General features: G+C 24.4%; 7 protein-coding genes across 7 annotated transcripts; 4 read left to right on the top strand and 3 right to left on the bottom strand.

The window, feature by feature from the left end:
- The first annotated feature begins 875 nt into the window (after positions 1 to 875).
- On the top strand, positions 876 to 1,967 carry LOC128955769 (valacyclovir hydrolase-like). The gene is made up of 4 exons (XM_054301445.1): positions 876 to 966; positions 1,036 to 1,211; positions 1,323 to 1,676; positions 1,737 to 1,967. The coding sequence occupies exons 1-4, from the start codon at positions 876 to 878 to the stop codon at positions 1,965 to 1,967; spliced, it is 852 nt and encodes a 283-aa protein (XP_054157420.1).
- Positions 1,968 to 4,961: 2,994 nt separating this feature from the next.
- On the top strand, positions 4,962 to 11,227 carry LOC128955768 (uncharacterized). Its single transcript, XM_054301444.1, has 11 exons — positions 4,962 to 5,314; positions 5,484 to 5,659; positions 5,780 to 6,133; positions 6,216 to 6,442; positions 7,943 to 8,046; positions 8,325 to 8,500; positions 8,580 to 8,933; positions 9,112 to 9,300; positions 10,112 to 10,238; positions 10,321 to 10,496; positions 10,577 to 11,227. The coding sequence occupies exons 1-11, from the start codon at positions 5,224 to 5,226 to the stop codon at positions 11,159 to 11,161; spliced, it is 2,559 nt and encodes an 852-aa protein (XP_054157419.1). The 5' UTR covers positions 4,962 to 5,223; the 3' UTR covers positions 11,162 to 11,227.
- LOC128956370 (valacyclovir hydrolase-like) lies at positions 7,726 to 9,350 on the top strand. The gene is made up of 4 exons (XM_054302103.1): positions 7,726 to 8,046; positions 8,325 to 8,500; positions 8,580 to 8,933; positions 9,112 to 9,350. The coding sequence occupies exons 1-4, from the start codon at positions 7,944 to 7,946 to the stop codon at positions 9,322 to 9,324; spliced, it is 846 nt and encodes a 281-aa protein (XP_054158078.1). The 5' UTR covers positions 7,726 to 7,943; the 3' UTR covers positions 9,325 to 9,350.
- Positions 11,228 to 12,465: 1,238 nt separating the features above from the next.
- Positions 12,466 to 13,696, top strand: LOC128955392 (valacyclovir hydrolase-like). The gene is made up of 4 exons (XM_054301060.1): positions 12,466 to 12,599; positions 12,660 to 12,835; positions 12,969 to 13,322; positions 13,391 to 13,696. The coding sequence occupies exons 1-4, from the start codon at positions 12,503 to 12,505 to the stop codon at positions 13,601 to 13,603; spliced, it is 840 nt and encodes a 279-aa protein (XP_054157035.1). The 5' UTR covers positions 12,466 to 12,502; the 3' UTR covers positions 13,604 to 13,696.
- A 719-nt stretch (positions 13,697 to 14,415) lies between these two features.
- Positions 14,416 to 15,625, bottom strand: LOC128955767 (RCC1 and BTB domain-containing protein 2-like). The gene has a single exon (XM_054301442.1). It carries the CDS (start codon positions 15,580 to 15,582, stop codon positions 14,416 to 14,418), a length of 1,167 nt encoding a protein of 388 aa, XP_054157417.1. The 5' UTR covers positions 15,583 to 15,625.
- Positions 15,626 to 16,232: 607 nt separating this feature from the next.
- On the bottom strand, positions 16,233 to 20,029 carry LOC128955766 (uncharacterized). The gene is made up of 6 exons (XM_054301441.1): positions 19,777 to 20,029; positions 19,403 to 19,707; positions 19,133 to 19,312; positions 18,397 to 19,059; positions 18,165 to 18,354; positions 16,233 to 16,291 (listed from the first exon to the last, which is right to left on the bottom strand). The coding sequence occupies exons 1-6, from the start codon at positions 20,027 to 20,029 to the stop codon at positions 16,233 to 16,235; spliced, it is 1,650 nt and encodes a 549-aa protein (XP_054157416.1).
- A 1,877-nt stretch (positions 20,030 to 21,906) lies between these two features.
- Positions 21,907 to 24,141, bottom strand: LOC128955765 (uncharacterized). Its single transcript, XM_054301440.1, has 4 exons — positions 23,761 to 24,141; positions 23,197 to 23,519; positions 22,895 to 23,074; positions 21,907 to 22,824 (listed from the first exon to the last, which is right to left on the bottom strand). Exons 1-4 carry the CDS (start codon positions 24,011 to 24,013, stop codon positions 21,907 to 21,909), a joined length of 1,674 nt encoding a protein of 557 aa, XP_054157415.1. The 5' UTR covers positions 24,014 to 24,141.
- Positions 24,142 to 24,710: the final 569 nt, after the last annotated feature.

The raw sequence follows: 24,710 nt of genomic DNA, 5'->3' as shown, positions 1-24,710 counted from the left end.
TACATTAAAAAAGGGAGAGTATATATATATACAAACAATTATGAAAGAGTGAGTTTAATTTATTAAAAATATTGTTTCATAAAAATTGACAACATAATTAATATTGTTTTAAACAAGTAATGTTAGTTTAGCTTTCTATAACACAATAGTCACAATAATTTTACTAATGCATTTTCAATGTTTAATATATGCAAATCGTTTAACTGATATTATATAATATGCCAAAGGCTTAACAAAAAATTATCAAAAAAAAAATAAATTAATACAAACGTCAAATTTGTAATTAACAATTTTCTATGGCATACACAAAATGTGTACTACATATCACTAATGAATAATCTCGTAAAACCACTGATTAGGAGTAAAAAAAATATTTTTATTAAATTTTTTTTTCTTATCAATTTAGCCAACAGTATTTGATATTTGATTTTTACATATTATGTAGGTTTATGAGTGTTTAGATAAAGAAAATGCAATCAAGTAATCATTAATGTTTTTGTTGTTGATTTTTATTAAAATCATTGAATATCATAACAACACAAACAACAACAACAACAACAGTAACAAAAATTTTGTGTTGAAATTAAAAAACAAAATTTATTTAATGATTATTTTATAGTAATCATTGGACAATTAAGTCAGACAAAAACTATTATCAAAAGCTTATTATAACATTGTGTAATAACATAGACATACAATTTAATGAAAATATATGAAAAATCAAACATCTTTTAGTGTCCTAACTGTGCATATCGTACAGTAGTATCAATTATATGGTTATAATTTGATAAATAAGTTGAAAGTTGTCTTAATTTGTGTGTTTGTTTGTTTGTCTACATATTGATTAATACATAATTGTGCAAGTTACATAGAAAATGCCTCATGTTCAAATTGATAAATGGAACATATGGTACGATGAATATGGATCAGGTAGCCTACCAGTGCTACTAATACCAGGTGCCATAGGTATTAAATTTTTTGATGTTTTGTTTTTGTGCGCAACTAATTATTTATTTTATATTATATAATTTATAGGAACAGCTAAAAGTGATTATTATGAACAACTTGATGGCGATGATATACTCGATGAGGATAAGTTTACTATCATTGCTGTGGACCCACCAGGTTGTGGTAGATCACGACCACCGGTCCGAAAATATGGCAGTAATCTCTATGATATCGATGCCCAATGTCTTTATCAATTGATGACTGTAAGTGTTTTTTTTATAAAATATAAACAGTTTTATAAAGTATAAATTTTTGATAAATAGTTTTATTTTAAATTTTATATAATTAATTGTTATTAATGTAACTGTTTTCAGCATTTGGGTTACGAAAGTTTTGCAGTAATCGGTTGGTCAGATGGAGCGACAGCCGCTCTATGGATGGCCTGTAAATATCCGAAAGCCATCACCAAAATGGTAATCAGTAGTGTCGTTGCCTATCCCGACACCAAAGTGTTAAGTGCATTGAAAGCTATGGGCTCTGTTGACAAATGGCCCAAACAGCGACTGGACAACTATTTACGCTCGTATACCAGTAAAGAGGAATTACAAAAATTGTGGGACAAGTATCTCATGTTTTATGAACACATCAAAACATACTTTGCAAGTGATACTAATGAATCTGTTTATAAATTCATCAATTTTCCAGTGCTTATACTTCGTGGAGATAAGGTATGGGATCTAAGTGTAGGTTTAGTTTAATTTGTTATTAACTATAATTAACTATTTTAGGATAACATTACTTCAATGTCTCATTCGGAGTATGTGCTAAACCGTATCAAATCGGCAGTTATGTATCGGTTGCCAAACGGTGGACACGATTTACATCAACGATATTCACCGATGTTTAAGACAACAGTAGAAGATTTTTTGGTAAACAATGTATTGCCAAAAGGTTGTCAACAAGATATGGTTCCCATAACCTGTGATTTTGATTGTATAACCAGTGGTAATGCTGGATAATTCAAATTCAAATAGTCTACATATATTTACAGTATTAATAATTAGTTTTAATGGATTTAGATAGATATTTTTATACAATTTTAAATATACAAAAAATATATAGAAATTTTTTTCAAAAAATTGTGCATTTTTTATTTGTATAAAATTATGTTTTTTTAAAAAAACAGTTTTACTGTTTTTTCCCTTAAGTGTTTGATAATTGTATTATATTATATGTACTAATAATTATATGTATTACAATTAGAGCTAATCAGATAACAAAAAATCTAATAACTGTTTAAAATAAATTTACTAATCCTTATAATAATTTATTTTTTTTATTATAAATAATTTATACAAATCTGATACATATTTTATTTTTATTTTTTTTAATGATCATCAGTTGATTGCTTAAGTTAGTTAGTAATACAAACAGGAAAACTGTTATATATTTTAAATTTATATAACAACACATTGAATGAATTACTCATTAAATAACTAGACATACTATACATACAGGTATCCAAAACTACATGTGCTATCTATACAGTATTTACTGTTCTAAATGTATATTATATCACATTAATTGATGTAACATTAATAGTACTTTTTTTTAAAAAAAATAATAAAAATGCAATTAGTTTGATGTTTTAATAATTTAATTTAAATGTACTAAATGTACTGTAGTTGTGAACTCTAGTTGTATTGAAATATATTAATATTGTACAAGTATTTTAGTAAAATTATGATTTTAAATAGATAAGGGGTTTAGGGTTGGTATGACTGTCCTGTTTATGAACCAACAGTTTTTTTGACTCAAATTTTATGCCTATCCTGTTTGGATATTTGTGCTTTGTCTTGATCAATAATCACTTTATTAAATTTTTTTATACAAAATTATTAGTATAAAAAATAATATATTTTTAATTTAATAATACAAATAAAAATATATAAAAATGAACTACAAAAATGTAATTAGTTTAATATTTATTTAACTAAAATATTTATTTATAGGTATTACATTAAATAAATAATATTCAAGGCTTGTTATTGTATATTCAATCAATAATATATAATATTTATGTTTATTTATATCTATTTATATATATATCTAATAAATTTTCATATTAGTATTATTTATAAATTATATAAATTACATTTTTAAAATATTTATTAATTACTATATATTATTTTGTAAATATCATTTTAATATAATATAATACGACATAAGTTATTATAATTGATATAATAAGTATATTTTGCAGATCAAAATAATTATTGTGGATGATTAATTAATAAATAAATAAATATTAAATATAAGCTGTATTTTATTTATTTAATTATATTTAAAGCTAAAAAATTTATTTTTATTTTAGTTAAACTTATTTATATTTTTGAACAACAGATGGCAAATAATTCGTTAACAAATAGTTTATTTAATTTACTAAAAAATATTAATAAAAAAATTACATTAATATATAATTAATTAATATTTATTATATAATAATTGCTTTTTAAAATTTAGTTGTTATATCAGTCTTATATCAACTTTTATTTAAAATATAAATGTATTTATATTGTTTGTTTTAACCATATAATATAGTTTACATTTTGCTATATTTTATTTGAGTTTCAAAATGGTTTAAAAATTTAACTCTCAATATATTATATATATATATATATAATATTTTGCATAAGATTTAATTTATTAATTATAAATGTGTATAAATCTAGAAGTAATGAAAAATAGAAAAAAATAAGTTAATTAATGTAAATTTATTTTAATAAATTTTACCATATAAAAAACTTAAAAGTAAAGTTTTATTAATATTTTAATGGAGTTGCAAAACATGTTTTTTTTTAAAAAAAATAATTAAATAAATCATTTAAAGCAATCACATAAATTTTTATTTTTTGGTATATCCTATTGCCATCAAATAGAAACAGTTTGTTAAACAATTAAAATAAAATCGTGAATACTATGACATTAAAAAAAATCAGTTTGCAGTTTATAATATTTTAAAATGAAAACTTTCCAAAAAAAATTCCCAATTATTATGTATATAAATAATTAAAATGTATTCAATGCCAAAAAATCAACTCTAGACATATACAGTATCTTATAGTTAACAATTGAATCGTTTACTTTAAATAATTATATATTGGCTAATTAAAATAAGCTTATGTACTAACAATTTATTTTATTTTATTATTTACTTATACTTATTTGACATACAGTATATGATTATTTAGTTACAATACAATACAATACAAAAAATATATATTGTTAATACATTGAGATAATTGTCAATAAGTTATTGACTATTGCTGAATAATGTTTAAAAAGTTTTTATAATTTAAAAAAGTATTTTTATTTAATTTGTCATATACTAGTAGTATTTGAATGTTTATATAAATATTTCATATAAGTGTCAAAAAAGTTTTCAAAAATTAAATAAAATTCATTTTTAAAGGTAAGCATAAATTTACATTTAAAACAATAACTAACTTAATAATAATATGTTAATCATTTTTTGTTTGTTTGTAATAATTGATAAATATCTCATAATATGATTATATAATTATTATTTTTATAATAAAATAAATTAGTTATAATGATAAGTTCCAGTTTTTTTTCTAGTAATTAATTGTAATTACTTAATTATTAAAACAACAAAAATTATTTTATTGTAATAAATTTTCAAATATCAAGACATGAAAAAATTGCTAATGTTTTTTTTTTGTACAATATATAGGAAAAATAAATCAATTTTAACGCAATCTATTTGGCGCATAAGTTATAGTAATTCATAGGCTTAATAATTATTGACTTATTTTTATGCGATTTTATGTGTGCTAAATACAAGTTTTACATCTAATAATAATACAATTTTTTATTAGATATATTTTATGTAAAATAAATTAGGAAAATTTATTTGAAAATTTTAAAATATTGCAAAACCCAACAACAAAAAAACAAAAAAAAACAGTTTAATATTATAATCGTTTATCTATTGGGTCAACTAATATAACCAAAATCATAATTTATAATAACTGATTTTTTAACATTCAATTACAAAAGTCAAAACCTTAAACAACTTAAACATAACACGACTTTAAACTTGTATTAATTTAATTTAATAAAAAGTTATATTTTTTAAAAATTATATTTACAATACATTTGTATTAGTTATTTAAAAACAAAACATATAATCATCTTATTGTCTAAAAAACAATTATTAATACTAAAGGATTATTTATGTGACAATCATTAACAATGCCAAGTATTGAAATTAATGGCTGGAAACTTTGGTATGAACAGTATGGCACGGGTGAGATGCCTGTCCTCATGATTCCTGGAGCTATTGGTATGATTAACTGTTTGACATTTATATATTTTAATATAAATTATAATTATAAATAAATAATTACCCCAACAATCGTAATAATGTATATTTATTTTGTATATTATATAACAATATTTATCTAATTTGTTGTAAAGACTGTATATATATATATTTGTTATATATGGCACAGGTAGCAGCAAAACTGATTTCTATGAACAATTAGAGGGGGACGACATTTTAGATGAAGACGAGTTTACTATTATAGCAGTTGATCCACCAGGTAGTGGACGATCCCGTCCACCGATACGAAAGTATGGCAGTGCTGTCTATGATACGGACGCTCAATGTTTTTATCAACTCATGAAAGTAAAACTTAAATAATAAATATTATTATTTTTATAATAAAAAAATATTTTAACTTTATTATGATATTGTATAATTAGATTTGTTGTTTAATTAATTTATTCTCGTTTTTTTTAATAATAGCATTTGGGTTACGAAACTTATGCAGTGATCGGTTGGTCAGAGGGAGCGACTGCTGCCCTATGGCTGGCCTGTAAATACCCGAAAGTTATCACCAAAATGATTATCAGTGGTGTCATAGCCTTCACAGATCCCAAAACAGTGTCCGCGTTGAACACTATACGCAAAGTCGAGGGTTGGCCTAAAAGGACTGTCGAAAAGTATTTGCGATCGTATTCGAGTCGAGAAGAGATACAGAAGCTATGGGACAAACATCTCATGTTTTATGAACATCAGAAAACATACTTTCCCATTGATCCCAACGAAACTAAATACAAACTCATTGACTTTCCTGTACTTGTTTTACATGGAGATAAGGTATTTAGGAAATATATATATATTTATTATTGAATAATGTAAATATTTAATTATTAATAATTTATATTATTTATAAATATAGGACACCATTAGCTCCATAGATCACGCACAGTATGTCATCAAACGTATAAAAACTGCTGATTTACAACGTTTTCAAAATGGTGAACACAATCTACATGAGCGATACGCACCGATATTCAAGAAAGTTGTCGAGGATTACCTAATCAGAGACATATTGAGTGCCAGCGCAGAGAAAAGTGTTTACAATCAGTTGAGTGAAATTGATTGTCTGGCAAATGGCATGACATGAAAGTCTAAACTTAATTATTATAAATTAATTTTGTTTACTCAAAAAAAATTATTGTTAAATATTTCTCAAACCCTACACTAAAATGCATTACTAAAATAATTTTTAAACAAATACTGTAATAATACTAAATATTTTCCTATATTTGTTTAAAATTTAAATTATTAATACTTATTTATACTAGTATTTTATTTATATTAAAATTTATTGTTGTAAATCAACTCACAAATCTTTTATGTTTTTTTGACAGTTTTTTATATTAAGTATTTTATACATTGTTAAATAAAAAAAATTATACACATGCTTTATCATTTATATTATATAGTATATAATATATACTTTATAACTATTTTATTTAATATTAACAAAAGATATTGTTATAACATTTACACACCATTAAAAAAATTTATATCAATATTTAAGTCAATTATTAATTTACAGTAGAATAAAAATAATAATTTGTATTTTCAAGGTAAATCAATAAAATCAATTATATATATATTTTATATTACTTTTACTTTTTATTTATTATTCAATTAATCGAGACATTCAGAAAATTTTATAAGAAAAATAATGCAATTAAATTAAAAATAACTTATAATATAATCAAATAATTGCCTTTATTTTACAGTAATATAGTAATTACTATTAAAAATATATATATTATTATCATTATTATTGAAAAAATTTTTAAACTAGTTTTTACGAATAAAACTTAAATATTTTCGACTTAAAAGTATCGGAAAATTTTATTTAAAATATTTTTATTTTTATAACATGTATTAAAATTTCTTGGCTCTATTATTAACATTAAAAAATAATTTAATATTATTATTATTATAATTAATATATTGGTTCAACATTGCATATCCCAGTGCCTCATTATGATTATAGGGATGTAATGTACATGTATAGTATAATATTTTATTTAATTTAATATATTCAAAGTGATTGAATATAAAAATGCAATACAATTGACTGATCAATCATAGACTAGACATTAACAGCACCAACAGGTCTTTGTAGGTAATTATTTACACACAAAAAAATATAAATTATTGAGAAAAAAATAGTTTTCACCATTTTATTGAAAACTCCTCAACGCTGTAATGATATCATTAAAAAAAAAATTTTTGAAATTTTGAAAAAATATATTTACAACTAAGTATCGACTTATAACATCCTAATGTAGACATCAGTGATAAACCTAATAATTAATAAATAATAATAATAATAATAATTTTGACGCACAGATAGTTAAACAAACAAAAAACTGTGCAAAGAGTGGATGTGATACCAGTTTAACAACACAACAGTTGTTTGTATTGTACAGTATATACAGTATATATCATAGGGTTAACAAAACTTTCACGTAAAACCTCAATCAGATTATTAGTATTATTGTTGTTGTTTTTGTGTTAAATATTGTTTTGAAAGTTGAAATTGAAACTGTTGTCTACATTACTATATATATATTTAAAAAATATTTTTTGTGCCAAAAGTATGACTACTACCAGTGCTAGTGTCGAGTTTAATGGTTGGACCATTTGGTACGATAAGCATGGATCCGGAGATATACCTGTCCTTATGATTCCTGGTGCTATAGGTATGTGTTAAAAATTTAAATAATTTAAAATTTTTCATTAATAATAAATTATTAATAGATAAAGATATATTTAAATTTATTAGAATAATATTTAAATATAAATATCATTTATAATACTAAAAAAAATAGTACTGATATAATAAATATTCATTTATCACATTTTGGTGTTATTCTTACTAAAATTATAATATAGGTTAGACTATGTTTTTTAAATTTAAAAATATTCATATAAATTGATATTAAACTAAATTATTATTATTATTTTATGGCAAAAAAAGGTACGGCAAGGACTGACTTTTATGAACAGTTAGAAGGAGACGATATACTGGATGAGGACAAGTTTACTATCATAGCTGTAGACCCTCCCGGCTCTGGTAGGTCTCGTCCACCAGTTCGCAAATATGGCAGTAATCTCTATGATATCGATGCCCAATGTTTTTATCAACTTATGATAGTAAATACATTTGAATTTTTCATAAAATCTAAATAAAATATAAAACATATTATTTTACTTATGATTATTATTTGTAAAGCATTTGGGTTACGAAAGTTTTGCAGTTATCGGTTGGTCAGAGGGAGCAACCGCTGCCCTATGGATGGCCTGTAAATATCCGAAAGTGATAACCAAAATGATCATCAGTGGTGTCATAGCATATCCCGACACCAAAGTGTTGACTGAATTAAGAGCTATTGGATCAGTCAAACAATGGCCACGAAAACGATTGGATAACTATCGGAAAGCATATACCAGTGATGAGGAAATTGCAAAACTATGGGATAAACAACTTATGTTTTATGAACACATCCGCACATACTTTCCCAATGATGTCAATGAAGACAACTACCGTCACATTGATTTTCCAGTGCTTATCATACACGGAGATAAGGTATTGTAGCAAAAAAATAAATAAATATAGTATTAGTTATTTTATTTTTGTTTTGTTTTACATTTTACAAAATAAATTGTGGGTCAATTTTTTTTGTTGAAAAAAACATCACAATCATAAATATTATTTAATATTTTTTGTTTGTGTCATTTTATAAATTATTACAAAATTTAATTAGGACACCATTAGCACATTAGATCATTGCAATTATTTGCTCAAACGTATGGCCACTGCTTATCTGCACCGACTGTCCAACGGTGACCACGATCTCCATCAGCGATATTCAACTATTTATTGCCGACTTGTCGAGGATTTTCTACTAAATAAAAGTCCAAATATTGGTACGAAAAATGGCAATAATGAGGATGTTATCGGAGATTTCATGACATAATGTCTTAATTTTGTTGTTTTGTTGTATTAATAAAATATATTTTTCATAAATCTTTTTTGAATAAAAAAAAGATTTTACAAACTAATAGTAATATTTCAATTTTTTATAATATACAATTGTTATAAACAATTTTGAAATCAATTATTAACTCTAAATTGAAAATAAATTTCTTTTTAAAAATTAATAATAATTATAATAACAAAGAGTTAATTCAATGCTCGCAATTACAATTAAATTTTATTTAAAAAAATTTAATTATTTAGTATTAATTCATTAAATTTATCACATTAGTGATACATCATTATATAATTATATATAAAAAATTATTTTACTTTGTAGTAATATTTATACAATACTTAATACATAGCAGTTTATTAAATAACACATACAAATATTACTTTAAAAAGTTAATAAAAATTGATAGTTTTTTTTTGTTTATTTAATATTCGTAATATTTAAAAGCATTTTATAGTAATATAAATAAAGTTAATAAAAAAAATAAAACAAGAACTGTTGATTTATCATAGTTTAAAAAATAATTTTTATTTATTTAAATATTTTAAAAAATTATTATTTTATATTATTATTATTATTATTATTGCTTATGTAATTTAAGAGAAAAGCACAGTTATCTCCAAATAGTTAACCTTCACTTTATATTGAGTATTGTTAAACAAATGGCAACTCATTGTACATATAATAGTATATATGTTTGTTAAGAAACATAAAAATATTTATAGTTGTGTTAAGTTTTCTTTAATAAATTGTTTTTAGTTAAATTTTGTCTACAAAATTAATACAACCAATTTATATAATAATGAGCAGCCATTGCGTTGAATTAAATGATTGGCCCATTTGGTATGATATTTATGGTTCAGGTGACATACCGGTGCTATTGGTTCCCGGAGCTATTGGTATATGATTTAAAATTAAAGAAACTATTATTTCTACTAAAATTAAATCTATTATTTTGGTGTATATAATATATATATTAAGGCACCGGAAAAACAGATTTTTATGAACAATTAGAGGGCGACGACATACTGGACGATAAGCGCTTCACTATAATAGCCATAGAACTGCCGGGATGTGGCCGATCCCGACCACCAGCCCGACGGTACGGGACTATGGTATACGATATCGATTCCGAATGTATGCGACTACTAATGCAAGTATGTATTTACAGTATTACTGTATTATTAATAATACTATTTTTTTTTAAATATTTAATTAATTTTTTTTAACTTCAAAGTACTTGGGCTACGAAAAGTTTGTGGTCATTGCGTGGTCAGAGGGCGCGACCGCTGCCCTATGGATGGCCTGTAAATATCCGCAACTGATAACCAAAATGGTTATGTCGGGAATTATTGCATATCCCGATCACCGAACACTAGCGACGTTCAAAAAGTTAGGTAAAGTAGAAGACTGGCCGCAGTCGCGAATCAACATCTATTTGAGAGCATACGGTTCCCGTCAAGAGGTTCAACAATTGTGGGAAAAACGGATGACTTATTTCGAGCACATGAAAACATACTTTCCTACCGATCCACTCGCCGGCAAATACGATAAAATTAAGTTCCCGGTGCTTGTCATACAAGGAGATAAAGACCCGATCAGTCCGGTCGAGCACTCGGAACACATTCGCATTAATGTGAAGACATCTGTTGTCAAACGGTTCCCAAACGGTGGTCACGACTTTCATCAGCGATACTCACAGGTCTATAAACAATTGGTCGAAGAGTTCATCCTCAGTAATAAACCATTTCGTTTGGAAGCAAAAGTTAGTGAATCACCCAATGGATCAAATGAGACCAAAGTGCGTGATTGGCTTAAATAAACAAAATACACAAATAATATGAGTTTCTTAAAAAAAATTATAAGCTTGATAAATTATCAAATTAGTGAAACGAGTTTTTTTTAAAAAAAAGTAAAATTATACAATTATTATGTGTATTACTTAAATTTTTAACTCTTTAATACAATAATTTGAAAATTGATGTAACAATAACTTTAAAATATTGCAAAATAAATTGCTTGTGTGTTATAATAATAAATAATGCATATATAAAATTTATTTAATTGTATAATATTGTCTAAATGCTAAATGCATTACAATTATTGTATAATATTGTTATTAGTATTATAAATAAGGTTTTAATAGATTTGTAAATGAGATAATAGTTATGCGTTCCTTATTTTGTTGACATAATTATGTTAAAACTATTATAGCAATTATTGAAATAATTATTATTATATATAAATTATTAAAATATATACTGTTTTAGCCAATTAATACTAGTTATTAATTTCCTATTTTTAAAAGTGAAACTATTAAATGCTATTAACTTTTTTTAAAAAGTACTTTATAATACAATAGTGTATAGTATAAAACATATAGTATGGGATAAAGAGTCAAAAAATACTAATGAAAAAAAAAATCAATTTTCTTTTTCAATTGACATCATTAATAAATACTGTGTAATAAATAAAAACACAAACAACATGCCATTCAATTAAAATACATTAAGGCATAAATCAAAATATTGAAAATATATATTATAAATACCTGTATTATATATATATAATTTTTTAATTTATTTGATTGTATAGTGAGATAAACAATATTATTACAGCATTATAACACAGTTTCAGTGGGAAAACTTGATTTTTTTTCTACATCAATACAAATTTTTAATCGCAATAAAACTTTCCAAACTTTAAAATCCACTTTTTTCTAAATATCTAAATAAGTTTTATTTTTAATTATGATACAACCATTTACCAGTTATAGTGTAAATGAATAATAAAATGACATTAAAGTCAAGTTTTTATTAAATAATATTTTAATAATTTGATAATAATAATAATAAAATAATAATTATAATTATTTATTCAGTAGTAGCTTAGATGCTTAAGTTATTAAAAATATTTTGCTTTTATTTTTTACATTTATAATTTGTTTTTCTATTCTTGAAATTATTGCTGAAACGTAAATTTGTAATAAAATTTTTTTTATATGCAACTTATTATCAATAATTTCCAATAAGAAATTTATTAGTAATTTCATATTTCTAAAAATTCAATTAATATTTAATGTTAATTATTTGTTAGTTTGTTTAAACAATTGATATTAAAATAATTAAAATAAATAAACAAATTAATAATTAATAAATAAATAATGACTAGTGATTTTGTACAAATTAATGACTGGCCAATTTGGTACGACAAGTATGGTACCGGTCCACAACCATTACTTATGATACCTGGAGGGATAGGTATGTTTATTATATACTAAAGTGAAATTTATAAAAATGTATATTATGTTTGCTATGAAGGAACCGGTCAAACAGATTTTTATGAACAACTAGAAGGCGACGATATACTAGACTTCGATCAGTTAACTATAATAGCTGTAGAACCGCCTGGTTATGGACGTTCCCGACCACCTAATAGACGATACGATAGCAATGTCTACGATACTGATGCCGAATGTTGCTATCAGCTCATGAAAGTAAGTGATATTATTATTATTTTTTAAAAATACTAATTTAAATACAAGTATTTTAAATGCAATGTTCAGAAAATACTTTAATTTTATAAAATAGTTTTTTATTTAATTTTATAAATATTATGTAATTTATAAGCACTTAGGATTTGATACATTTCACGTAATTGGTTGGTCAGATGGCGCGAGATCGGCAATCACACTGGTCTGCAAATATCCCGAAGCGGTTACAAAGCTGGTGGTGACCAATATATTTGCTTTTGCCGATAATAAGACACTGTCTGTATTGAAATCTAATCAAACGGTGGATCGTTGGCACCAGGATCGCGTCAAATGTTATTTGCGGTCCTATAAGGATACAGTAGAGATTCAGCGAATGTGGGACAGACAGATCAGATTCATGGAACATATGCGCACATACCTACCCAACGATCCCAATGAAGAAAAATATAAATCGATAAAATGTCCCGTTTTGGTCATACAGGGAGATAAAGTAAGTGCTATTTTATTATTTATTTTTTTTTGGTTAAGTAGTTTTTTATACATCGATATGATTGATAGGACCATATAACTAGTGCCGAGCACTCGGAGTATATTATGAAAAGGGTGTCGACCGCTGAGTTGCACCGGTTTGCCAATGGTAGCCATGACTTACATCAGCGATATTCGGCAACATTCAAGAAAGTGGTCGAAGATTTCCTATTGCACGGCATATTAAGTCAACCGACCCGTAAACGCGAATATAAATATATACCACATAAGTCTATTAAATAATAATAATAATAATACTTAAAGATTATTATTATTATTAAAATATTTGATAAGTTGAAATTTGAAGTTGAATGTACCTAGTATATAATTTATTATACTGTATAATACACATAGTGTTTTGAATTATAATTATATATATTTAGCTCAAATAATTATTGTAATTTATAATATTTTCGCAATTTTTTCTAAATATTTAATTGAATCAATTGTTATTGAGTACAATACTGTTTATATTAATACGGTAATCATAATAATAATAATAATCATTATTAATATTATTATTATTGTTAATACTTCAAAACATTATTGAAAAAATATTAATAATTTTATTTTTTTTCAAGATTTTCCTTTTATTAGTTGACAGCATTATTAATATTTATAATTTATTTTATTTTGCAATTTTATTTTTTAGTAATATTTAGTGTAAGCAAAACATTATTTTTTTAAACAATCAAATCATTATCTATTTAGATATTTAAAAAAATACAGAATATTTTTAAAAATATGACATCATATATAAATAAAATAATTTTATTCTTGATTATCAAAAAATATGAAATCTAGTTTTATACTAAAGAAATATAATTAAAATTATAATTTTATAATAATATTAATCTAATAATTTTTTTTGAGATAAAGTTATTTATATCTTTCATAATAATTTAATAATATAATATGATACTAATATATTTATATTTAGAATGATAAATAAATTTAATTATCAAATATGTAATTATCAAAACTTTTATTATAATAATATTAATAAAAAAAAGTAAAATGATTAAATAAATAAATAATAAATATAAGAAAATATGTCATTTAGTGATAACATTGTCGGCACTGATATTTATTTGATGACTTAATTGGACAGAAAGCCTTTTATGAAGATTTTTATTGCCATTGAAGTTATGGACAGCCCTTTGAGTTATCCGATGCTCTTCGAGGAACAGCTCAATAAACGACTCGTACGCTTTGCAATGCTTGGGCTTTGTGTTGAGCTCATGGATGTCGTGCTGTCGCGACATTCCCCACACGTAATAGTCGCCCGATTCGGACAATGCGGCCGAAAATGGGTACGAGTTGTCCGACTCGATGTCCACAAAGCGCTCCGAATGATTGAGTCTTATCGGTAAATATTGTTCCGTGGTTTTAGTAGTCTGTCCCAATTCGCCGCATTCATTGCACCCGAAAGTATAGATATAGCCCTCCCGTGAGAGCAGCAAATTATGATCAAAACCGGTGCTGATTTTTGCCACTTTAAGCCCCATAACAATAACAGGTGTAGGCTTTCTAATTGCCGGTACTTTACCGATACCCAGTTGGCCACAATCATTGCTTCCCCAACTGTATACGTGGCCAGACTCTGTTAGTGCAAGTGAATGGAAAGCACCCGACGATATGCTGACCACTCGTTCGCCATCAAAAGCGTCCAATAACTTTGGTTTTAAACTGATAGACTTGCTGTCAATTCCGGACGCCATCTGACACAATGTATTGTCACCAAATTGATATACCCGTCCCTCACAGGTCAGTGCCAGTGTGTGCCAGAATCCGGTGCTAATGTCGACAACAAACTCGTGTTTCAAATACTTATTGAGTTTCGGTTTGTGTAGACTATCGTTACGTCTGTTGTCACCAAAGACACCAAACTTGTTGTAACCCCAGGAGTAAACTTTGCCGTCGGCTGTGCGGCCAACACAGTGTTGGTATGAATACCGAAAGTCACATAAACTTATTTGACTTAACTTCTTGTTTAACACCAACTTATCGATAGGATTCTTGTGTCCCAAACCCAGAACACCGAAGAAGTTGCCGCCAAATGTATAGGTCTTGTCGTCGTTAGTGACAAGAAATGCGTTCATCTTATTGTTGATATCATTGAAGACAAACACTGTCTTCACATCTTTAAGTAAATCATTTGATGCGTTGAAAAACTTCTGAACGTCTGAACCTTTTGTTGAAATCTGTTTCACTGATGACATAATTTATTAACATTTCCAGTGGTTGTGATCTCAAGAGAAATAATTTTTTTTCTAAATTTGTTTCTCCTATTTATATGTCTTTTGAGAGAAAATAAGATAAATTTTTATTATTAAAAAATATATACCGAAAAGTATTGAAAACAATTACTGTATTATATTACATGTATTTTATTATATCAAATATTATAAAGATAACTATAAAAAAAAGTTTAATTAATTAATGACATTTGACGTCCAGATTTTTATATTATTATACTAACTATACACTACTACTATACATGTTTGGTTTATTACTATATCTTTATTATTATACAATACATATGATTTTATTTAATAAATATCTATATAATAGTATAACGTAAGTATAATACTGTATTTCGGTACTTAAAGCTTATGTTATATAACTACTGTACTATACTGTTATGTATTATTAATACAGTCAATACTAATTGTTATTAACTTAAGTATATTAAAGTAAATAATAATATGTAAATTTGTTTTAAACTATTTATTTATACTCTATCTATACAATAATATAAATATAAATATAGTGTACATGTATGGATATAATAATTTTTTTATTGACTATTTAAACAATTTTTACAAATATTATCTTAAATAAAATTTAGTAAAAAAAACAAACATAAATATTAATGACTGTATAAAATACAATGTGATGTAATTGAGTCCAGATTTATATCAGCGTCAGCTGAATGTTTAATAATTAAAAGTGTGAGACAAACAATACAAATATAATATAATAATAATAATAATATTTATTGTTTCCTATCGTCATTAACATTGAACTAAACTAAACTTGTTTTTTAATATAACGGATATCTTGTTTATTAGTTATAAAAATTTCCAACTATTGCATCAAATATTATACTGTATTTACAATGAAAAATTGTATTATCTTTATATAAAATAATGTAATTTAAGTATAATATGCAATAAATAATAAAACTATGTTTTTAAAAGTTATTTTAAGAAACAAAATAAAAATTTTCCAATACAAATTAATCCTGATACATTTCTATTAAAAATATATTTACTAAAAATATATTTACTTTTTTGTAATAACATAAGTACTAATAAAATTTAATAAATAGTTTATAATTACAGTAATTTTATTATGTCTAATAAAAAGTTAATTTTTTTTAATTAACTAACTAGCAAAAATAAAATAATTATATTTAGTTTTGTCTAATTAATGTATAATTAAATTATAGCTAAATCAGGTTTTATCTAAATATTTTCATTGATAAAACATTTAATTAAATGTTAAGATTATATTATATAATTTATAAATATTAATAATTGTTTCAAACATTTTTGTTGTTTTAATATCATGATGACTGATAATTATCATTTTTTTTATTATACTTATAACTCAATTAAAATTGATACTATCATATGATTGGCTTAAATTGAATTGAATTATTTTATAAACATAGTAACAGTCGGTGTAAAAAAAATATATTAAATTATTTTTCTAAACTTTTAATAAATAGTTTGTTATCAATGATTAAATAAAATCTTTATGATTTGTTTAATATCTTTTGTTAATATTGTTATCATTGTGTGTTTGACGGCATATACTTGGTTTCGCAACATTTAAAAAAAAATAATTTATTATAATAATACAATAAAATTTAGTATTTTGTAAACAATATTGTAAAAATCATCAAATGTTTATTGAATTAATTGTAAAAATTTTATAAACATATTGCAAAATATTGTAAAGGTATTACAGTATATCACACTAAATATACTACAAAACTGATTTCAAAACTTAATATCTTATAAATATCTTAATTATTATATATTTAAATTTATATTTTTGTTGTAATAAATATTAAAAATATAAATAATAATAATAATAAGTAATAATTTATAATATATTTTTATTTTTATTTAAGTATTTATAAAAGTTAATTATATTAAATACGATATAATGTAATAAATACTTTTTTTACATACAATAATGATGATATCTTTTAAAGTAACACTTTTAACTCAATCTAACCAATATTATTAAAAATTAAAAACTAAAAAAATAAGTTAATCTAACTAACTTAATAAGTTATAAACTGGCTATAAATACTTAATTAATAAAAAAAATGCTTAACAATGTTTTGTATATCACTTTCTTTGTTAAATATTAGCGATAAACTGAGATATTTAACAAACTATTGATTACTAATTGACAGTAATTTATATTAAATATTAAAATGACAATAAAGTATGATATAAACTATTACAGAAAATTAAAACCCCTTAATAATTGATAGTTACACAAAATTAAATACAAAATATGTTTTAATAATAACTTTAATAATAATACTAATTTTAATAAACAACATGTTCTTAAAAATACTTCAAATAAAATAGTCATTTAAATAATTTTAAAACATTAAAATTAGTTTTATTATTTATAAAATTAGGTAAAAGATTATAAAATTTTATGATATAATTAATAATGATATTAAGATATTGCCTTAAAAAATATGCACAAATTAGGTGAAATGATATTTAATAAAAATTAATTTAATCTAATTTTAATAAATTTTTACAAAAACAATATCTTTGTGCTTCAGCAGAGGTTATACACGTCGATTGATTGCCATATTTGTTAATACGTGAAACTTCACCGATTAATGTCATTTTATTGCTATTTTGGTTGACATTAACTGTTGCCTCAAACAAGGCATCACTCGGTTTAACCGAAACCGTAACCAATATATTGTGAGACATATTATTATTGATCAACTTTTTCATGTTTTGTTTATTTTTCCTATTTTTCTTATTAACATTTTGTTGATATTCAATAACTTTTTCCGAAAACTTTATCCGATATGCACTGATCGTACGGTTTAGGGATAGTTTAGCACACATTTGGCTAAAGTTTTTGCTCAAATATTGGTTAACACTGTTGACAATAAACTGTGCGACCGGTTGGACGTCCTTAAGATTGTCAATCGGTTGACTTGACTGACACGAACACCAGTGCTCGAGAATAGGAATACTACTGCAGGTCCTGTTCTCAGGTATTTCCCATAATAACGACTTTCCGTGTTTCAGACTGTTGTCCGGTTGTCCATTGACTATGTGTTTGAGTGTGGCGTGTATATCAAATGGTGTAACCAATCGGTGCTTATTGAGTGTCCAGTTTTCCGATCGATATCTATCGGGCACATGTATGTGCATCATAGGCATACGTTCTTCCCATTTTCCTGACTGGGTTTCCCTGATTTTGCCGAACCGTATGCCGTGATCTGAGAAAAATATGAGTATTGTATTGGACAATAGGTTTTCGTCAAACAATTTTCTAAATAACCGGTAAACCAATGGGTCGGCCAAACCGGCATTATTGAACACATCGTGTGTGAGTCGGGCCAGAAAAGTGAATGCAAAGTATCGTTGTTTTCGGACAGTCATTGCTTTTACAAAATCATAAATGTAATCATAGTATGTCTATATTTTTATAATTATTAAATGTATAAATTATTTTTTTTTAAACTAAAAGATAACTAAATAAATAATTTACCTCTACTTCTGATTTATCAAAATAACAATAGTTGCGAATATTTGACTCAATGGCCAAACTAAAGGGCCGTAAATAGTAATCGGTTGGCGGTTTGAGAAACCCTTTTCGCAAATAATTAAACATTTGATACTTCGGTAAGTCTTCTATAAACAATGTATTGTAACTTTTATTTCTATACTCCTATAGTTAATAAATAATGTATTTATATATTTCTACATTTATTTAATTGAAATTTTTTTTCTATTTTTATCTTTTTTAAAAATAACATACTTTCCAAATAAACGGATAATAATCAAAGTAACTTAATTTGTTTTTAATTATTTCGCTTATGTATTTGCCAGTTAACAGTGGCATCAAATTGGGAAACGTATTGTCGGCCACTTTATTATAGCCATACAATGTATAGAAATTGTGTTTCGTTAACAACGGTTTAGTTTTAGGGAAATGTCTCTCAAAGTTGATCCGCGAAATAGAGTCTAAGCCAACAAATAAAATATTTGGCATTTGTTTTGTATTATCTGTTATATTGAGGTCCGGTATCAATGCAATAACTTTACTGTAAATTTTATTATGCCCTTAAAATGTATAATATTTCTAAATAATTAATGAAAATTTCTGATATATATAATAATAATAATAATTACATTTATCCACATAACAGGTAACATTAATAAGGCTAACATTAATGGGAAAATATGTAACATCATTGACACCAATGGAAACGGTAGGCGTATATACCAGTGCTTTGTCTTTATTGTCTTTTCGTTGAATTACACTATAAAAACACTTAATACTATTAGTAGACTTATTGGTAATCCTAACGCCTGAAAAATTAAATCTTTCAATAGTTATGACATAGTTTTGACGTTTTGCACAGTTGATAGATTTTTTAGTCATATTTTCATATAGTGGCCAAATCTGGTCATCAAATACCGGTCCCTTAACTATCCGACAAACCGGTGTATTGACCAAATAAGCGCTATTATTGCTATTAGTATTATTATTATTATTATATAAGTTTGTGGTGACTTTATTTTTATCTATACATAAAAAAAATTAAAACAATTTTTATAATTTGTAATAAAGTAGGGCTTAATTTTATAATATATAGTTATAAATTTATATTATAAGGAATTTACCAAAAAACTGATTTATACCTACAAATAGTGACGTAAAATACTTACAGAGAAAAGCCATATAAATGCTATTTTTATCTAACAATAAATAAATTAACTCTCGTTTAGTATTATCATAAAATCTTATAAATTCATTACTTAATTAATTGAAATATTAAATACTTTATGATATATTTTTATTTAAAAAATACAAATATAAATAAAATATTATTTTTACAATATTAATGAATAAAAAATATAGTATATATTTAAATAAAAATATTTAGATTAAATTTAAATAAACTAATTGTTATTATTAATTAAACAATAAATGTATAAAATTAAAAAAAAATAATACACGGTATATAAAAAAATGGAAATATTCATTATATTAATTTTTTCTCTATAAATAACAAATCAAAATAAAATTAAGAAAACAAATAATATATTAAACAATTTTTTTACTGATAAAAAATCACCATAAATATTTTACTAAATAATAAATTTTACAACAAATAAATATTAATTTAATCTATATATTTTTTTATATATTATAATTTACAAAATTTTAAATTTAGTTTAATATAATCTAAAATTAGTATTAATACTGTATATGATTACCTGTAGATGATTGAAATGAATTCAATTTGTAGAGTTCATGTCTATAATAATATGTTGAATGTGTGACACATAATAGCCATATAACCGATGCAAATGTGCCTAATTGTAGGACTCTTACAAAATATACATTTGATTTCATTATTTGATTTGAAAATTTCTAAGATTTTTTATTCCACAATTTTTTTAAAAATAATATATAATACTAAATATAATATAAAATACATTTAACACATTAATTAATATAATATTTAGTTGTCAAGCAAATTGTCAGGTAATATAAAAAATTGACCCCTTTATCTATAGCATAATAAATTTACAAAACAACACAAGCCATAGAAAAATTTATTATCATTAAAACACACACGTATTTTAGATACAATGTCAATGATTTATATGACATATACATAGTTTATGATATATTAATAAAATATTATTTACAAATAATGTCTTATTGATTACTGTATATATTGAAAGCTATGTAAATTTATTAATTTATTTATTAATTTTTTATTATAACAGAATATACATGTATATAGTAAATCAATTAATTTTTTTATACTGTAAATCACGAGATTCACACAAATTTTACTTATTGTTTTATTGTATTTATTGTAATGGATAATTTAATAGATACCCATTAAGAAAAATTATAAGATTAATTAAACTATGTACATTGCTTATTATTATTATTTTTTAAAAATACTGTACTATTGTATTTGCCATTGATCATTTTAATAAAATTTTTTAAAAGTATTATAATTAATATTATTGAATGATTATTACTATAAATACAGTATACACTAAATATTGATATATTAATACTACTCTCATTTGATGTTTTAAAAAGCAGTTTTAAATTAAGACTATTTTATATAGATACTGGGTTATTTTTAAAAAAAACCAATCACTTTATCAAATATTAATAATAAAAAAATGTTGTTAAAATAAATTAAAATAAATTAATAAAATTTATTAATTAACATAAATCTATACAGTAAATAACTTAACAATTAATTATCACAAAAATATATATCAATTTCAATGTAAATGATTTTTACAAAAGCAATATCTCTTGGCCTGTGTGTTGTCAATACAATTGGATTGATCGCCATATTTGTTAATACGTGAAATTTCACCGATTAGTGTCATATTATCTTTATTTTGATTGACATTAACTGTTGCCTCAAACAAGGCATCACTCGGTTTAACCGAAACCGTAACCAATATATTGCGTGAGTTTTCAACAAACTTTTCATCATTGAATACCACATGTCTATTGTTAACATCGTTTAGACTGTCCTTGAATTGCATCACTTTTTCGGAAAACTTGATGGCATAGCCACTGATAACCCGATCCAGAGTCAGTTCAATGCAGTTATTGCTGAAGTTTTGTGACAAATACTTGTTAACACTTTCAACTACAAACTGTGCCAACGGTTCAATGGATGAGAGATTAGTTATGGGATCACTGGACTGACACGAACACCAGTGCTCCAAAACAGGAATACTACTACAGGTCCTGTTTTCAGGTATTTCCCACAACAACGACTTTCCGTGTTTCAGACTGTTGTCCGGTTGTCCATTGATTATATGTTTGAGTGTTGCGTGAATATCAAACGGTGTGATCAATCGGTGCTTATTGAGTGTCCAGTTGTCTGATTTCCAAGTGTCGGGCACATACACCTGCATCAATGGCATCCGTTCCTCCCATTTTCCAGATAATGTTTCCCTGATTTTGCCAAACCGTATGCCGTGATCTGAGAAAAATATGAGTATTGTATTTGACAGCAGGTTTTCGTCAAACAATTTGCTAAATAACCGGTAAACCAATGGGTCGGCCAAACCGGCATTATTTAGTAAATCGTGTGTAAGTCGGGCCATAAATGTAAACGCAAAGTACCGTTGTTTTCGGACAGTCATTGCTTTTACAAAATCGTAAACATAATCATAATATACCTAATATTTTTAATTAAAAAAAATTATTAAGTAATTAAATGCAATAATCGCATATTTATAGTAATATTACTTCAATTTCAGGTTTATCTAAATAACAATTGTTTTCAATATTATCTTCAATTGCCAAACTAAAGGGTCGTAAATAATAATTAGTTGGCGGTTCCCGAAAACCAAGTCTAAAAAAGTTGAATGTCGCCAATCTAGGGTAGTCCTCTATTAGCAATGTATTATAGCTTTTATTTCTATACTCCTAAATAATATGTGATATTATGCTGATTATTATACTATAATACAGATATAAATAGATAGATTTTATCATATTTGTGTTTTTTGTGGTTAATTTATTATGTTATAGAAAATAATAATAATTACTTTGAAAACTAATGGGAAAAAATCAAGGAAAGTTGTTTTGGCCATTCCCTCGTTCCACAGGTCATCCAGGTATTGGCCGGTCAACAGTGGTGTCAAATTGGGAAAAGTATTGTCAGCCACTTTATTATAGCCATACAGTGTATAAAACTTGTGTTTTGCTAACAACGGTATTGTTTTTGGATAGTGTCGCTCAAAGTTAACCCTGCTCAGGGAGTCTATGCCAATAAATAAAAGATTGGGCAAATTTTTAGGCAAATTTGTGTTTTCATTTATATTGAGATCCGGTATTAAAGCTATGACTTTGCTGTAACTTTCGTTGTGTGCTTTTTTTAAAAAAGAAAAATTATTAATATTAATAATATTAATAATTATATCTAGCATTAATTAGGATAAAAATACTAAAACAATTTTCAATGAGATTTATAATCAATGATAAAAAAATAATAATGTCCTTATAAAATGCTATTATAAGTACTGTACAATACAAATACAATATTATATGTTATAAAATATATAAAAGTGTATTATATAACAAATATTGATATCTGTTTATTTTCAACTAACTTTTATCTAGAAAACAGGTAACGTTGACAGTGCTAACATTGCTGGCAAAATAGGTAACATCATTGACACGGATAGGTAAGGGAGGCGTATAGTCGATGGCTTCGTCTTTGTTATCTTTGCGACGGATTTCACTATAATAACAATCAATACTGTTATCTGATTTGTCGGTAATCCTGATTCCCGAGAAATTGTATCTTTCAATAGTAATACCAAAGTTATCATGTTTTGCACAATTAAATGTTTTTTCGCTCATATTTTCATACAGTGGCCAAACCTCGTCATCAAATACCGGTCCTCTGATTATCCGACACACCGGTGTATTGACTAAATAAGCGCTATTACTATTGTTGTTATTGTTTTTTGATAATGTTTTGCTATTTTTATTGACATCTAAGTGTAAAATTTTTAAATGATTCATTAATACATATGTTTAATTTTTATTTTATTTTTTAAAATTTTTAAAGTGTAAATAGATTTTCAGAAATTGTATATTATTTTTAATAATTAATTTGCATAAAATCATAGATATTATAAATCTATCATAAATATATTGTATAGTAACATAATTCATTTTATTTTATAGTTAAAATATTTTACTATATAAACTATATAAAATTCATAATAATTTAACATTGGTCTTATTTGTATAATGATAGCATTGGTACAATTTAATTTATAGATAGGTTTCATTTTTTTATGATAAAACATTTTAATAAACTATATTATAAAAATATTTAAGCGATAATATTAATAAATATTGCACTCATTGGGTATTATTTTTGTAATTTTGTTTAATTTATATTAAAAACAATTATAAAAGCAATTGAGATCATTAATATATTTTGATAACTTTATTTGAACAATTATTTATATTAATATTATGTTAATATTTTTAGCGATAACTATAATATTAAATTTAGTTATTATAATTGATTAAACATTAAATAAGT

The sequence above is a fragment of the Oppia nitens genome, unplaced genomic scaffold, assembly GCF_028296485.1.
Source record: "Oppia nitens isolate AA-2021 unplaced genomic scaffold, nextdenovo-longstitch-racon4-pilon3 scaffold2_pilon_pilon_pilon, whole genome shotgun sequence".
Taxonomy (NCBI): domain Eukaryota; kingdom Metazoa; phylum Arthropoda; class Arachnida; order Sarcoptiformes; family Oppiidae; genus Oppia; species Oppia nitens.
The sequence above is the reverse complement of the archived record's forward strand: the minus strand, read 5'-3'. Positions and strand labels throughout refer to the sequence as shown.

What these genes read in the sequence shown, in the direction of transcription:
- LOC128955765 (XM_054301440.1), bottom strand. Translation starts at nt 24,013, where the DNA reads ATGAGCGAAAAAACATTTAATTGTGCAAAACATGATAACTTTGGTATT. An exon ending in TACCTGTTTTCTAGATAAAA is followed by an intron (nt 23,520 to 23,760) that starts GTTAGTTGAAAA and finishes TTTTAAAAAAAG; the next exon opens with CACACAACGAAAGTTACAGC. An exon ending in TAGATAAACCTGAAATTGAA is followed by an intron (nt 22,825 to 22,894) that starts GTAATATTACTA and finishes TAAAAATATTAG; the next exon opens with GTATATTATGATTATGTTTA.
- LOC128955769 (XM_054301445.1), top strand. Translation starts at nt 876, where the DNA reads ATGCCTCATGTTCAAATTGATAAATGGAACATATGGTACGATGAATAT. An exon ending in GTCTTTATCAATTGATGACT is followed by an intron (nt 1,212 to 1,322) that starts GTAAGTGTTTTT and finishes AACTGTTTTCAG; the next exon opens with CATTTGGGTTACGAAAGTTT. An exon ending in TTATACTTCGTGGAGATAAG is followed by an intron (nt 1,677 to 1,736) that starts GTATGGGATCTA and finishes TAACTATTTTAG; the next exon opens with GATAACATTACTTCAATGTC.
- LOC128955766 (XM_054301441.1), bottom strand. Translation starts at nt 20,029, where the DNA reads ATGACTAAAAAATCTATCAACTGTGCAAAACGTCAAAACTATGTCATA. An exon ending in TACCTGTTATGTGGATAAAT is followed by an intron (nt 19,708 to 19,776) that starts GTAATTATTATT and finishes ATACATTTTAAG; the next exon opens with GGCATAATAAAATTTACAGT. An exon ending in TGCTGAAGCACAAAGATATT is followed by an intron (nt 16,292 to 18,164) that starts GTTTTTGTAAAA and finishes TTAAACATTCAG; the next exon opens with CTGACGCTGATATAAATCTG.
- LOC128955392 (XM_054301060.1), top strand. Translation starts at nt 12,503, where the DNA reads ATGACTAGTGATTTTGTACAAATTAATGACTGGCCAATTTGGTACGAC. An exon ending in TATGATACCTGGAGGGATAG is followed by an intron (nt 12,600 to 12,659) that starts GTATGTTTATTA and finishes TTTGCTATGAAG; the next exon opens with GAACCGGTCAAACAGATTTT. An exon ending in GTTGCTATCAGCTCATGAAA is followed by an intron (nt 12,836 to 12,968) that starts GTAAGTGATATT and finishes GTAATTTATAAG; the next exon opens with CACTTAGGATTTGATACATT.
- LOC128955767 (XM_054301442.1), bottom strand. Translation starts at nt 15,582, where the DNA reads ATGTCATCAGTGAAACAGATTTCAACAAAAGGTTCAGACGTTCAGAAG.
- LOC128956370 (XM_054302103.1), top strand. Translation starts at nt 7,944, where the DNA reads ATGACTACTACCAGTGCTAGTGTCGAGTTTAATGGTTGGACCATTTGG. An exon ending in TATGATTCCTGGTGCTATAG is followed by an intron (nt 8,047 to 8,324) that starts GTATGTGTTAAA and finishes TGGCAAAAAAAG; the next exon opens with GTACGGCAAGGACTGACTTT. An exon ending in TTATCATACACGGAGATAAG is followed by an intron (nt 8,934 to 9,111) that starts GTATTGTAGCAA and finishes AAATTTAATTAG; the next exon opens with GACACCATTAGCACATTAGA.
- LOC128955768 (XM_054301444.1), top strand. Translation starts at nt 5,224, where the DNA reads ATGCCAAGTATTGAAATTAATGGCTGGAAACTTTGGTATGAACAGTAT. An exon ending in TATGATTCCTGGTGCTATAG is followed by an intron (nt 8,047 to 8,324) that starts GTATGTGTTAAA and finishes TGGCAAAAAAAG; the next exon opens with GTACGGCAAGGACTGACTTT. An exon ending in AAAATGGCAATAATGAGGAT is followed by an intron (nt 9,301 to 10,111) that starts GTTATCGGAGAT and finishes TAAATTTTGTCT; the next exon opens with ACAAAATTAATACAACCAAT.